The 12,706-nt window shown below is 44.8% G+C and overlaps 1 protein-coding gene across 2 annotated transcripts in view; it reads right to left on the bottom strand.

The window, feature by feature from the left end:
* LOC139380977 (guanylate-binding protein 1-like) overlaps positions 1 to 12,706 on the bottom strand; it is a 48,439-nt gene that overhangs the window by 23,745 nt on the left and 11,988 nt on the right. The window contains exons 7-10 of one of the 2 annotated variants that reach the window (XM_071124183.1): positions 12,313 to 12,593; positions 11,192 to 11,404; positions 10,924 to 11,026; positions 8,610 to 9,112 (exon numbers count right to left, since the gene is read on the bottom strand). In XM_071124183.1, the coding sequence (XP_070980284.1) occupies positions 8,670 to 9,112; positions 10,924 to 11,026; positions 11,192 to 11,404; positions 12,313 to 12,593 (1,040 nt within the window). In that variant the 3' untranslated portion in view covers positions 8,610 to 8,669. Of the gene's footprint in view, positions 1 to 8,609; positions 9,113 to 10,923; positions 11,027 to 11,191; positions 11,405 to 12,312; positions 12,594 to 12,706 lie in introns of those variants that run through there. The other variant, XM_071124184.1, reaches the window with a different exon arrangement.

Below are 12,706 nucleotides of genomic sequence, written 5' to 3'. Positions count from 1 at the left end.
GCAAAAATCCCAGAACCACACGGTGGGACCTAGTGAATGACATGCAGAGAGCTGGGACCAAAGTAACAAGCCTACCATCAGTAACACACTACGCCGCCAGGGACTCAAATCCTGCAGTGCCAGACGTGTCCCCCTGCTTAAGCCAGTACATGTCCAGGCCCGTCTGAAGTTTGCTAGAGAGCATTTGGATGATCCAGAAGAAGATTGGGAGAATGTCATATGTTCAGATGAAACCAAAATATAACTTTTTGGTAAAAACTCAACTCGTCGTGTTTGGAGGACAAAGAATGCTGAGTTGCATCCAAAGAACACCATACCTACTGTGAAGCATGGGGGTGGAAACATCATGCTTTGGGGCTGTTTTTCTGTAAAGGGATCATGACGACTGATCCGTGTAAAGGAAAGAATGAATGGGGCCATGTATCGTGAGATTTTGAGTGAAAACCTCCTTCCATCAGCAAGGGCATTGAAGATGAAACGTGGCTGGGTCTTTCAGCATGACAAGGAGTGGCTTCGTAAGAAGCATTTCAAGGTCCTGGAGTGGCCTAGCCAGTCTCCAGATCTCAACCCCATAGAAAATCTTTGGAGGGAGTTGAAAGTCTGTGTTGCCCAGCAACAGCCCCAAAACATCACTGCTCTAGAGGAGATCTGCATGGAGGAATGGGCCAAAATACCAGCAACAGTGTGAAAACCTTTTGAAGACTTGCAGAAAACTTTTGACCTCTGTCATTGCCAACAAAGGGTATATAACAAAGTATTGAGATAAACTTTTGTTATTGACCAAATACTTATTTTCCACCATAATTTGCAAGAAAAATCCCCCCAATTTTTTTTCTCATTTTGTCTGTCATTGTTACGCCCTGGTCTTAGTATTCTGTGTTTTCTTTATTATTTTGGTCAGGCCAGGGTGTGACATGGGTTTATTATGTGGTGTGTTTAGTTTTTTGTAGGTATTGGGATTGTGGTATAGTGGGGTTATCTAGAAAAGTCTATGGTTGCCTGAAGTGGTTCTCAATCAGAGGCAGGTGTTTATCGTTGTCTCTGATTGGGAACCATATTTAGGCAGCCATATACTTTGAGTGTTTCGTGTGTGATTGTTCCTGTCTCTGTGTTTGCACCAGATAGGCTGTTTAGGTTTTCGCGTTACGTTTCTTGTTTTGTATTGTTCGTGTTTATTAAACATGTACCAAATTAACACGGTGCATTTTGGTCCGATCCTTGCTACACCTCCTCTTCAGAGGAGGAGGAAGAAGAAAACCATAACAGTTATAGTTGAAGTGTACCTATGATGAGAATTACAGGCCTCTCTCATCTTTTTAAGTGGGAGAACTTGCACAATTGGTGGCTGACTAAATACTTGTTTGTCCCACTGTAGATACAGTGGTTGCTCCTTTAAAAGTTGCATCATACTGCAGCACACCTTGCGGGCTGCTGCAGTTATTTTATTGTCGGCAATTTTTTCTGTTAATGCAAGTTAGTGTTAGTTTGACTAACAGAGGGAATCTTTGAGAAGCATTTGATAGTCTTCCATATTGGCACTGGCGCTGTACAACGTGATGTTCGGGAGTAGGCTACAGCATAAGAGGATTATAGGATTCTGAATTGTTTCCATTCATTAGACAACTTTGTTAAAATATTTCTGTAAATCAGTGATATTTATTCCCATAGTAATTCGTTATGGATCCATAACTAAATCAACATCTGCATTTTGAAAGAGTAGGGTTTCCCTTTGTAGCCCGTAATAGTTCTCAAGCCCTGCCGACGAGCGTCAGAGCTGGTGTAGTAGGATTCAATCTTAATCCTGTATTGACGCTTTGCTTGTTTGATGGTTCGTCTGAGGGCATAGCGGGATTTCTTATAAGGATTAGTCTGGATTAGTGTCCCTCTCCTTGAAAGCGGCAGCTCTAGCCTTTAGTGCTGTCACGAATCTCGCCGAAGATGGTGCCTCTTCCTGTTCGGGCGGCGCTCGGCGGTCGTCGTCGCCGGCCTATTAGCTGCCATCGATTCCCTTTCCGTTTGTTTCTGTTTATTGGGTAATCGGGTACACCTGTTATGAGTTAGTGTTTGTTTGTAGATTATTTAAGGGCACTAGGCCCACTGGGTATTTGTGCGGGCTTGTTTTCTGTTATCTGGTGTATGAGTGTAATCAGTATTTTTTCCGGACAGTTTTAGTCCGTTGTATTTTGGGACGGGTTGCGCCCTGGTGTTTTGCATGTCATGGCTCCACAGTCTATGGAATAAAATATCCACGAACTGAATTACCTGCTCTCTGCGCTTGACTCCTCCACTCACCATTGTTAGAAGTTGTAACAGAAGCCCGCACCTATTAAATGGAGTCAGCAGGAGCAGCGACCACCCCTCTCCCAACTATGGAGGAGCGCGTTCATCACCATACAGCTGTCCTCCATCGGATCGGTACAGCGATGGACCAGATGATGGAGAGGATGGAGCGATGGGAGAGGAGTGGTCTACCGACGTCTACCCCAGCTCCCCCACAGACGACGCCACCTACTCCACCTACGTCGTCCTCTGGGTCCAGCACATTGCGTCTCTCCCCCCCGAGGGAGTACGATGGAGCGGCGGCTGGGTGCCAGGGATTTTTGCTCCAGCTCAAGCTCTACCTGGCTACCGTGGGTCCGGCTCCCTTGGGTGAGGAGAGTGTGAGCCTCCTCGTCTCCTGTTTAACGGGTAGGGCCCTGGACTGGGCCAACGCTGTCTGGAACAGCCCAGACTCGGCTCGGGACAACTACCTGGAGTTCACACGCCGTTTTCGAGCTGTGTTCGACCACCCACCAGAGGGCAATGCGGCGACTGTTCCACCTCAGAAGGGGGACGAGGAGTGCGCAGGACTTTGCGTTGGAGTTCAGGACCCTGGCTGCTGGTGCTGGGTGGAATGACAGGGCCCTGGCTGCTGGTGCTGGGTGGAATGACAGGGCCCTGGCTGCTGGTGCTGGGTGGAATGACAGGACCCTGGCTGCTGGTGCTGGGTGGAATGACAGGACCCTGGCTGCTGGTGCTGGGTGGAATGACAGGTCCCTGGCTGCTGGTGCTGGGTGGAATGACAGGACCCTGGCTGCTGGTGCTGGGTGGAATGACAGGGCCCTGGCTGCTGGTGCTGGGTGGAATGACAGGACCCTGGCTGCTGGTGCTGGGTGGAATGACAGGACCCTGGCTGCTGGTGCTGGGTGGAATGACAGGGCCCTGGCTGCTGGTGCTGGGTGGAATGACAGAACCCTGGCTGCTGGTGCTGGGTGGAATGACAGGACCCTGATTGACCATTGCCGTTGCAGCCTCCGGGAGGACGTCCGCCGGGAGCTAGCTTGTCAGGACACAACTCTCTCCCTGGATGAACTGATAGACATGTCGATTCCACCTTCCAGCCCTCCCGCTCCCACTCCAATGGAGTTGGGAGGAGCTGCATCTAGGGAGACCAGAGGAGGAGGCTCCTCCTGCGCCTATTGTGGACGGAGAGGACACACTTCGGACCGGTGCTGGAGGAGTTCCTCTGGGAGTCGAGTTGGCCGGCGGAACACTTCTCGGCCACCCCAGGTGAGCAAGCACCAAACTCACCCAGAGCTCCCTCTTGGTCACATGTTTTTGTTTATTTTTTCCCTTAGTTTTTTTTCCCTCTCTTCAGCATAAGGCGCTAGTCGATTCAGGCGCAGCTGGGAGTTTTATGGATCGCGGACTCGCCCGTAAATTGGGTATTCCGTTAATGCAGATAGACCCACCTGTCCCCGTGCACTCCTTAGATAGCCGACCGTTAGGGTCAGGGCTGGTCAGGGAGGCCACGATTCCGCTGGACATGGTAACGCAGGGGGGTCATAGGGAGAAGATCAGTTTCTACCTTATTGATTCACCTGGGTTTCCAGTGGTGTTGGGGGTTCCCTGGCTGGCTAGGGAGGTCTGCGTCCGTGCATTGATTATCGAGGTCTCAATTCGATCACAGTGGGTTTTAGTTATCCGCTACCTCTCATTGCTACGGCGGTGGAATCATTCCACGGAGCGCGTTTCTTCACAAAACTGGACCTCAGGAGCGCGTATAATCTGGTGCGTATTCGGGGAGGAGACGAGTGGAAAACAGCGTTTAGTACCACATCAGGCCACTATGAGTACCTCGTCATGCCGTATGGGTTGAAAAATGCTCCAGCCGTCTTCCAATCCTTTGTAGATGAGATTCTCAGGGACTTGCGCGGGCAGGGTGTGGTAGTCTATATTGATGACATCTTGATTTATTCTGCCACACGCACCGCGCATGTTTCCCTGGTGCGCAAGGTTCTTGGGCGACTGCTGGAGCATGACCTATACGTCAAGGCTGAGAAATGTGTGTTCTCCAAACCAGCCGTTTCCTTCCTGGGTTATCGCATTTCCAGCTCGGGGGTGGTGATGGAGTGTGACCGCGTTAACGCCGTGCGTAATTGGCCGACTTCGACCACGGTAAAGGAGGTGCAGCGTTTTTTTAGGGTTTGCCAATTACTACCGGAGGTTTATCCTGGGTTTTGGCCAAGTAGCGGTGTAGCGGTGTTGGCCAAGTGAAGGCGCTGTTCACTGAAGCTCCCGTGTTGAAGCTCCCGTGTTGGCGCATCCGGACCCTTCGTTAGCATTCATAGTGGAGGTGGATGCGTCCGAGGCTGGGGTTGGAGCCGTGCTGTCTCAGCGCTCGGGCACGCCACCGAAGCTCCGTCCTTGCGCTTTCTTTTCTAAGAAGCTGGGTCTGGCGGAGCGGAACTATGATGTGGGGGACCGGGAGTTACTAGCTATGGTAAAGGCCCTGAAGGTGTGGAGACACTGGCTAGAGGGGGATAAACACCCTTTCCTCATCTGGACTGACCACCGCAATCTGGAGTATATTCGAGCAGCGAGGAGACTGAATCCGCGTCAGGCTAGGTGGGCCATGTTCTTTACACGCTTTAGATTTACGATCTCTTATAGACCAGGTTCCCTTAACACTGAGGCCGACGCGCTGTCCCGTCTCTATGACACCGAGGACCGGTCCATCGAACCCACTCCCATCCTTCCAGCCTCTCGTCTGGTGGCCCCGGTGGTATGGGAGGTGGACGCGGACATCGAGCGGGCGTTGAGGGTTGAACCTACAGTGTCCGACCGGTCGTAGGTACGTGCCGCTTGGTGTCCGTGATAAATTGATTCGGTGGGCTCACACACTACCGTCTTCGTGTCATCCGGGGATTGATAGGACAGTGCGGGGTTTTAGGGGGAAATACTGGTGGCCCACCTTAGCTAAGGATGTGAAGCTCTATGTCTCTTCCTGTTCGGTATGCGCTCAGAGTAAGGCTCCTAGGAAGGCGTTTAGCCTTACCTCTCGGTCAGCCTTACCTCTGGTTATCATCCCGAAAGTAATGGGCAGGTGGAGAGAGTGGGCAGAGTTGGCCCAGAACTCACTTCGTTATTCATCCACGAATATGTCGCCACACCACTTCCAGCAGCATCTGGTCTCCCATCCAGGGACTGACCAGGACCAACCCTGCTTAGCTTCAGAAGCAAGCCAGCAGTGGTATGCATGGTGGTATTTCTGAAGGCACTATATAGTTTCTTAAAACAATGTGAATCTAAATATTCCCATCCCATTCCTCTGGGAAGACATTACCAGTATTGTTATTATTTTGTTGTACAGTACATTGTTTAAAACTACTCCACGATCATATTTGATAGTGTTTTTTTTGTCTGTCAGATGATTTGATGGAATCTTTGTTTAGTCTTTTCTTGAGAAACGGGTTTGGATGCCTCCATTCTGTTATGCAAGGATGAATGTGACTTCAATATGGATGTGCTGTATGTGAATGTGACAATGCACATTGCAATAAACTTTTACTTAACAAATTGTGTGTCTGGATTTTCCTACACTACTAGGCACTATAATGGATTGATGGACTCTATAATAAGCTAACTCTGAAGTAAATGAACTCTTCTGACTTCTTGCTCCAAATTTACTACTTTATGCTGTCTCAGATACAAATGTGTCACACAATGAAAGTAACCTTGTACGCTGGTGAGATGACATGGCCTCTATTGGTAATGTAGGAAAAGCCTGTATTAGACTGGGGAAACCAGAATCAATTAATGCATGATTGCTGGCCTGCGATCGACTACATTTGACAAACCTCCTTCCCAGAGACGCCACCACAGTTTCAAAAGTGGTGTGGGAAAAATGTATTTTCTGTGGCCTGGAGTTTTTCCTGATCTCATGTCCTGGTCAGGTAAAACTCTGTGTCCTATTCGTATTTCTTCCTCACTGGTCCGACCAGGCCTGTTGTTCAAAATCTACTGTCCCCAACAGAATTTCAACTGGCCCGACATGGTGTCGTATATAAATGCATTGGGGTCATGCAGGGCCTGTAGATTGGCATGCTTTCTCTCTATATTCAGCTATTAATAGGTTATATTTGGTTATTATGATGTGTATTAAAAGGCTGTGTAATATAATTTAACAGTGGTGTAGGCAGGGCCTATAGATTGGCATGGTTTCTCTCTATATTCATCTATTATAAGGCTACATTATGATATATATTATAAAGGCTGTTTAATATAACAATGTGAGTCTTGACTCTATTTTTTAGAATTGAATTGTATTAATTACATTCATTTAGTTTCTAAAGTATGTTTTTTTGTTAAGATGCTTTTTACATGTCAACATGGAATGCTGACCAGGTCCTAGCACCATCTCTGCTGCTTCTCTTGTTTATTACTTGTATTGATAAGAAGAAACTCTGTGCAGGCCTTTTCATTGAAGTGTCTAAGGCTTTTGAACACTGTGGATCACTTGTTACTCATTCAGAGCCTTTGTAGCTGGATTGATAATGATTAAATGGACAGAACGCAATGTGTATTTACTGATGGTGTTAAATCAGGGTTTCTGGACACAACAAACGGTGTCCCACAAGGATCGATTCTTGATCCGGTTATTTTCATTATTTACATGAACAATATTGGTTCTAATAAAAAATGTACCTGTACTTGTATGCTGATGACACTGTTGTGTATGCTATTTCCCCCACGGTTGACCAGGCTCTTTCAGAGTGTTGGGTGACTTATTTTTCAGAGTAAATAATCCACGGACACTAGAGAATCTTTAACCAAGTTTATTCTTCCCAAAGGTTCTTTATAGCTGAAAACAGACAGCAAAAGATGTCAGACTTCACCTTTCTCTCTAATCCTTACATTTTATGGCTCTACAGGAAGCTAATAAAGAGGGTAACAGGATTCCTAACATTTATTATTAAGAGAATCTGTCCTCACCTCCTGACCTCAACCCCTCTTTCATCTAATACACAGATGTCTATCTGTCTCCCCTGTATCAACCCATCACTCTCCTCTATCAAACACATTCCAAAGCCTTCTTCTTTCTTCTGGGAACCATTAACTTCTAACATAACCCAGTCTCTTTCATTTCCGATCATTCATTTAATATCTCAATGTTCAAAGGTTTAACCGATTCCAACAAAAGGTACAGTCTGCATTTGTTGCTTTCCAGAAAATCTTTGTTGAACTGAAATTGGCACTTAATGCAGATAAAATCTATTGGTAAATAGCCCACCCATTTTCACCTACCTCATCCCCATACTGTTTTTATTTATTTATTTTTCTGCTCTTTTGCACACCAATATCTCTACCTTTACATAACCATCTGATCATTTATCACTCCAGTGTTAATCTGCATAATTGTAATTATTTGCCTACCTCCTCATGCCTTTTGCACACAATGTATATATAGACTCCCCTTTTTTCTACTGTGTTATTGACTTGTTAATTGTTTACTCCATGTGTAACTCTGTGTTGTCTGTTCACACTGCTATGCCTTATCTTGGCCAGGTCGCAGTTGCACATGAGAACTTGTTCTCAACTTGACTACCTGGTTAAATAAAGGTGAAATAAAAAATAAATAAATAAAGTGTACAGTATATTGTTTTCCAAAACTCTTGAAAATGTCTGATGATTTAGTCATTTGGACCTTGGATGGTGCCCACATTGACTGTGTCCCAGCTTATTAATATCTGGGCATCTGGATAAACAAAAAGCATACAGAGATCATAGATCCATGTTAATGGCATCCAAGTTCTCCTCTGAGGACAGGTTTCAGATACTGTAGCTACCAAACATGGATATTACTGTGACATACATCTCAATAGTCATTCATCTGGGTACTGTAACAGTGAGACATTTTGTCCTCTTGACAGAGGAAGGGAGGACTGGACCCAACAAGATTCTTTGTGTTTTGGGCCATTTGCCATGTGGCCGCAGGTGACATAGAGCACACATTTGATTGCAGGGCCTACGACATCTTAAACTAAGATATAGGGTTCACCAAAGGTCAATCAATCACATTTATAAAGCCCTTTTTACATCAACAGTTGTCTCAAAGTGATTTACAGATACCCAGCCTAAAACCCAAAAGAGCAAGAAATGCAGAGGCAGAAGCACAGTGGCTAGGAAAAACTCCCTAGAAGGCAGGAACCTAGGAAGAAACCTAGAGCGGAACCAGGCTCATGTGGCCAATAACGGCAGATACATTTTCAAGACGTTAAAACTTTCATACATAACCAGCAGGGAGAGATAAAAACAGCGATGGCTGTAGAGGACAAACACTTCAATGCTTCAAGATTCAATATCAGTTGGCTTTTCATAGTCAGGCATTCGAAGTGGAGTGGAGTGGATCACATTACCATACAGAGCCGTTCAACAACTTGTACTGGGGCCTGTGATTTATTGTTGAGCGCTGACATTAACGCTTCTATCTTTTTGCTCTGTTCCTCAGCCTGCTGCTTGTAGTCATCCAGCAGAGCCTTTTGATTCTGGGAATTGGCGTCCCTTTCCAATTGATTATTCTTCTTTATCTCCTCGATCTCTTGTCTTATTTGCTCAGCCTTCTCCTTATGGCCCTTCTCCAGGAGATCTTTCTGCTCCTGCATCCTGCGTTCCAGCGTCCTGTTGAACTCCTGCTGCTGTTGCTTCCTCTCCTCCTCCATCTTCTCTTTCATCTCCTTCAAGTACTTCTCCTGGCCCCTGCCAATGTTCTCAATGGTGCGCTCCATCTCTGCCTTTTGCTCATTCAATGCTGCCTTCTCCTGCTCCAGCTCAGCTGTTTTCATCTTCTCAGCTGGAAGAGCCAAGGAGAGAGAGAAATAAGTAGGAAAACTGGACAACTCATTTCTCATATAGATTCATACACATTAAAACCCTCTATTGGCACAACGATGCTTCAATCTAAGTAACATAAATAAATAAAAAACATTTAAAAAAACAATTTAAAATCTGTCAGTTAAAGCTAGATGTATATTTGCATTGGGCTGTGTCTCAATCCACCACATCCATCTATGTCACCGTTCCTCATCAGAAGGTGGAAAGGGGCAGATCTACTGCCCTGTTTGTCAGACCAGGAAACATCCCGCAAATCATTCTTCTCATGTACGCTGACTTCGGTCACCAGTTGTACTGTGTTTCCTCCGACACATTGGTGCGGCTGGCTTCCGGGTTAAGAGAGCAGTGTCTCTTGCTTCTTGACACACTGTTGAGAAGGACGCATGGCTCTCGACTTTCGCCTCTCCCGAGTCCATATGGGAGTTGCAGCGATGGAACAAGATTGGATATCAATTGGATATCATGAAATTGGTGGGAAAAAGGAAAAACATTTAAATTTGATTTTAAACAAAAAAAAAGATAAATCATACAAATTGTAAATAGGATAATTTTGGACATAAAGTCAGTGTCACCCCAAAACAGATTTTTGTGAGACTTGTGGTCGTGACTGCATAACAACGTAAATGAAGGATAGGTTTGTTTCAATCCTGCCGACAGCTGGCAGCAATCAGTTAATAATCAATTCAGAGTGCAGCTGCATGAGACCCGGTCGTAGTGGTAATTTGGGTTGACTTTGGATATCCCTATGGTGACAGTTAGTTGAGCACCAGATTGTTATACCTTCAGAAAGTATTCACCTTCTTTTCACTCTGTAAATTAGGTTAGTATTGTGGAGTAATGTGTTGTTGATCCATCCTCAGTTTTCTCCTATCACAGCCATTAAACTCTGTAACTGTTTTAAAGTCAGCATTAGCCTCATGTTGAAATCCCTGAGCAGTTTCCTTGCTCTCCGGCAACTGAGTTAGGAAGGACGCCTGTATCGTTGTAAAGACTGGCTGAATTGATACAACATCCAAAGTGTAATTAATAACTTTACCATGGTCAAACGGATATTCCATATCTGCATTTATTATTTTTATTATCTACCAACAGGTGTCGTTCTTTGCGAGGCATTGGAAAACCTCCCTGGTCTTTGTGGTTGAATCTGTGTTGGAAATTCACTGCTCGACTGAGGGACCTTACAGATAATTGTATGTGTGGGGTACAGAGATGAGGTAATCATTCAAAAATCAAGTTAAAACACTATTATTTAGGCTTGCCATAACAAAAGGGTTGAATACTTACTGACTCAAGACATTTCAGCTTGTAATGTTTAATTAATTCGTAACCCATGTTAAAACCATAATTCAACTTTGACCTTGTGGGATATTGTGACAAAACATCTGAATTTAATACATTTTAAAATGAGGCTGTAGCAAAACAAAATGTAGAAAAAAGAAAAAAGGAGTGTGAATACTTTCTGAAGGCTCTGTAAATAAAATATGGTTTGCTTTGATTTTAATTCTCCTTTCAAAATAGTAGATACTAACTAAATGCTTATTTGTCCAATCTGCCATTTGTATGTTCTAGTCGGCCACCAATAATACAATCCAATTTGGATTTATTTGGTTATTTTTTAATCCATAATACTTAGAAGTTGTCATTTTGGGCAGGGGCCTGGCATTAGGGTGCGGGGCCACCGGTCTTGTTTGCATCTTCTGAACATTAACCTACCACAGTAGATTTATATTTTATAATTGGAAGTAAAAAAAAGATTGAGGTGTGGATTACCTTGGATTTTTTTCTCATTTTCCGTCAGTTGTTTGTCAGCTTGCAGGACGGCGCTGGACTCTGCACTCTTGTCCTTCAGGAACTGCTCCAGAACCTCCTCAGCCTGCAGAAAACAGGCCTTAAAGGTTGTTGTATTGATTTTGATTCAAACCGTAACCAGCTGACTGAAATTAGTTGAAATGTTGGTCATCATTACTGACTAATGATGGATGGTTTTTGATTCTCTAATACACTACGTTGTTGATGTTGTTTGGTTTCTAGCTCTTACCCTGACTCCTTTGTTGGGCTCGGCCCGGTACTGTGCCACTATGTTGTCATGGTGATTGCAGTAAAGCTCATAGCCTCCTGGTGTGGCGTACGTCCCCTCCTTCATCCCCTGATCCATCTGAGCAGACAGATTCTCCAGAAGGGCCTTGCACTTCTTCTCTGAGGCATCCTTGTTCTGCTTGAAAAGGTCGGCGGTGTGGTTGCTAATGGCCTCCTGAAAGATTCATTGGGAATGTTCAGATGCAGGTGTGTAGAATATGATAAAAGATCAGACAATTATAGAAAGACAGTTCTAGAAAAGGTTTATTACAGCATGCTAACATTGGAGAAGACAGTATAAACCACATGAGAAACACAGCAGCTGTAAGTCAACCTCGATAAAATAACACGTTGTAGATCAGAATGTTCTCTAAGAAGCAACATTTTATAGTATACAAGGTCAGGTTGACCTTCAGCTGATACTAGCTTCAGACAATCTAGTACATGTGAACCTTGGGACGACCTGATACTAGCGGTATAAGCTGATACTAGCTTCAGACATGTGGAACTTGAGATGACCTGATACTAGCTTCAGCCATGTGAACCCCGGTATGAGCCGGTATGAGCTGATACTAGCTTCAGTACATGAACCCTGGTATGAGCTGACATTAGCTTCAGACATGTGAACCCTGGTATGAACTGATGCTAGCTTCAGACATGTGAACCCTAGTATGAGCTGACACTAGCTTCAGACATGTGAACCCTAGTATGAACTGATTCTAGCTTCAGACATGTAAACTCTGGTATGAACTGACACAAGCTTCAGACATGTGGATCCCGGTATGCCATGTTACTATAGTGAGTAATTGTTACATATTGGCTCCATATCTACATTAGGCTTTTATTCAATATAGTGTAATTTTTAATCCAAGTTTAAAAATCTAATTTGAGCAATGATTTTCACAGTAGTGTTATTTTGTCTCTAGAAGTTAATTGATTGAGGAATTGCACTGCTTGGTCATATTCCACCTGGTGTCCTTGGGTCCTACTGGTGTTACTGTTACAGGTGATTATCATTTTGTTGCATAGGCGAATCAATAATTTTTCTATTGAATGGCCTTGATGATGATAAAAATGCATTACCACAAGAGCTTTCAAGAACTCCCCATTGTCGTCTTTGAATGATCGCTTCATGAACGCCTTTGTGGCCTGGGTCTCTGATCGAAGGTGGTTCTCTGACAGCTGATTGATATCCACTGGGAATAAGGCCTTCACATCCTCCATTCCCTTCTGGTACACAGCCAGGCCCTCATCCACAGCAGCCTGGTTCTCAATTTTAGCCATGGCCATCACAGCATTCTCCAGACAGGGCACATTGCCTTTGGCAATGGTCTCCACATAGGTGGTGACCAGGTGGCCCAGCACTGCAATGATACAGATGGGAGGACAAATATGAATGTTTGAATTTAGTGGCACAGTACAATTCATAATCAATATATGCATCCATTTTCACATACTGTCCTGTAGGTAGATATCT

This window comes from Oncorhynchus clarkii, chromosome 22 (assembly GCF_045791955.1).
Source record: "Oncorhynchus clarkii lewisi isolate Uvic-CL-2024 chromosome 22, UVic_Ocla_1.0, whole genome shotgun sequence".
In the NCBI taxonomy this organism is placed as follows: Eukaryota; Metazoa; Chordata; class Actinopteri; order Salmoniformes; family Salmonidae; genus Oncorhynchus; species Oncorhynchus clarkii.
The sequence above is the reverse complement of the archived record's forward strand: the minus strand, read 5'-3'. Positions and strand labels throughout refer to the sequence as shown.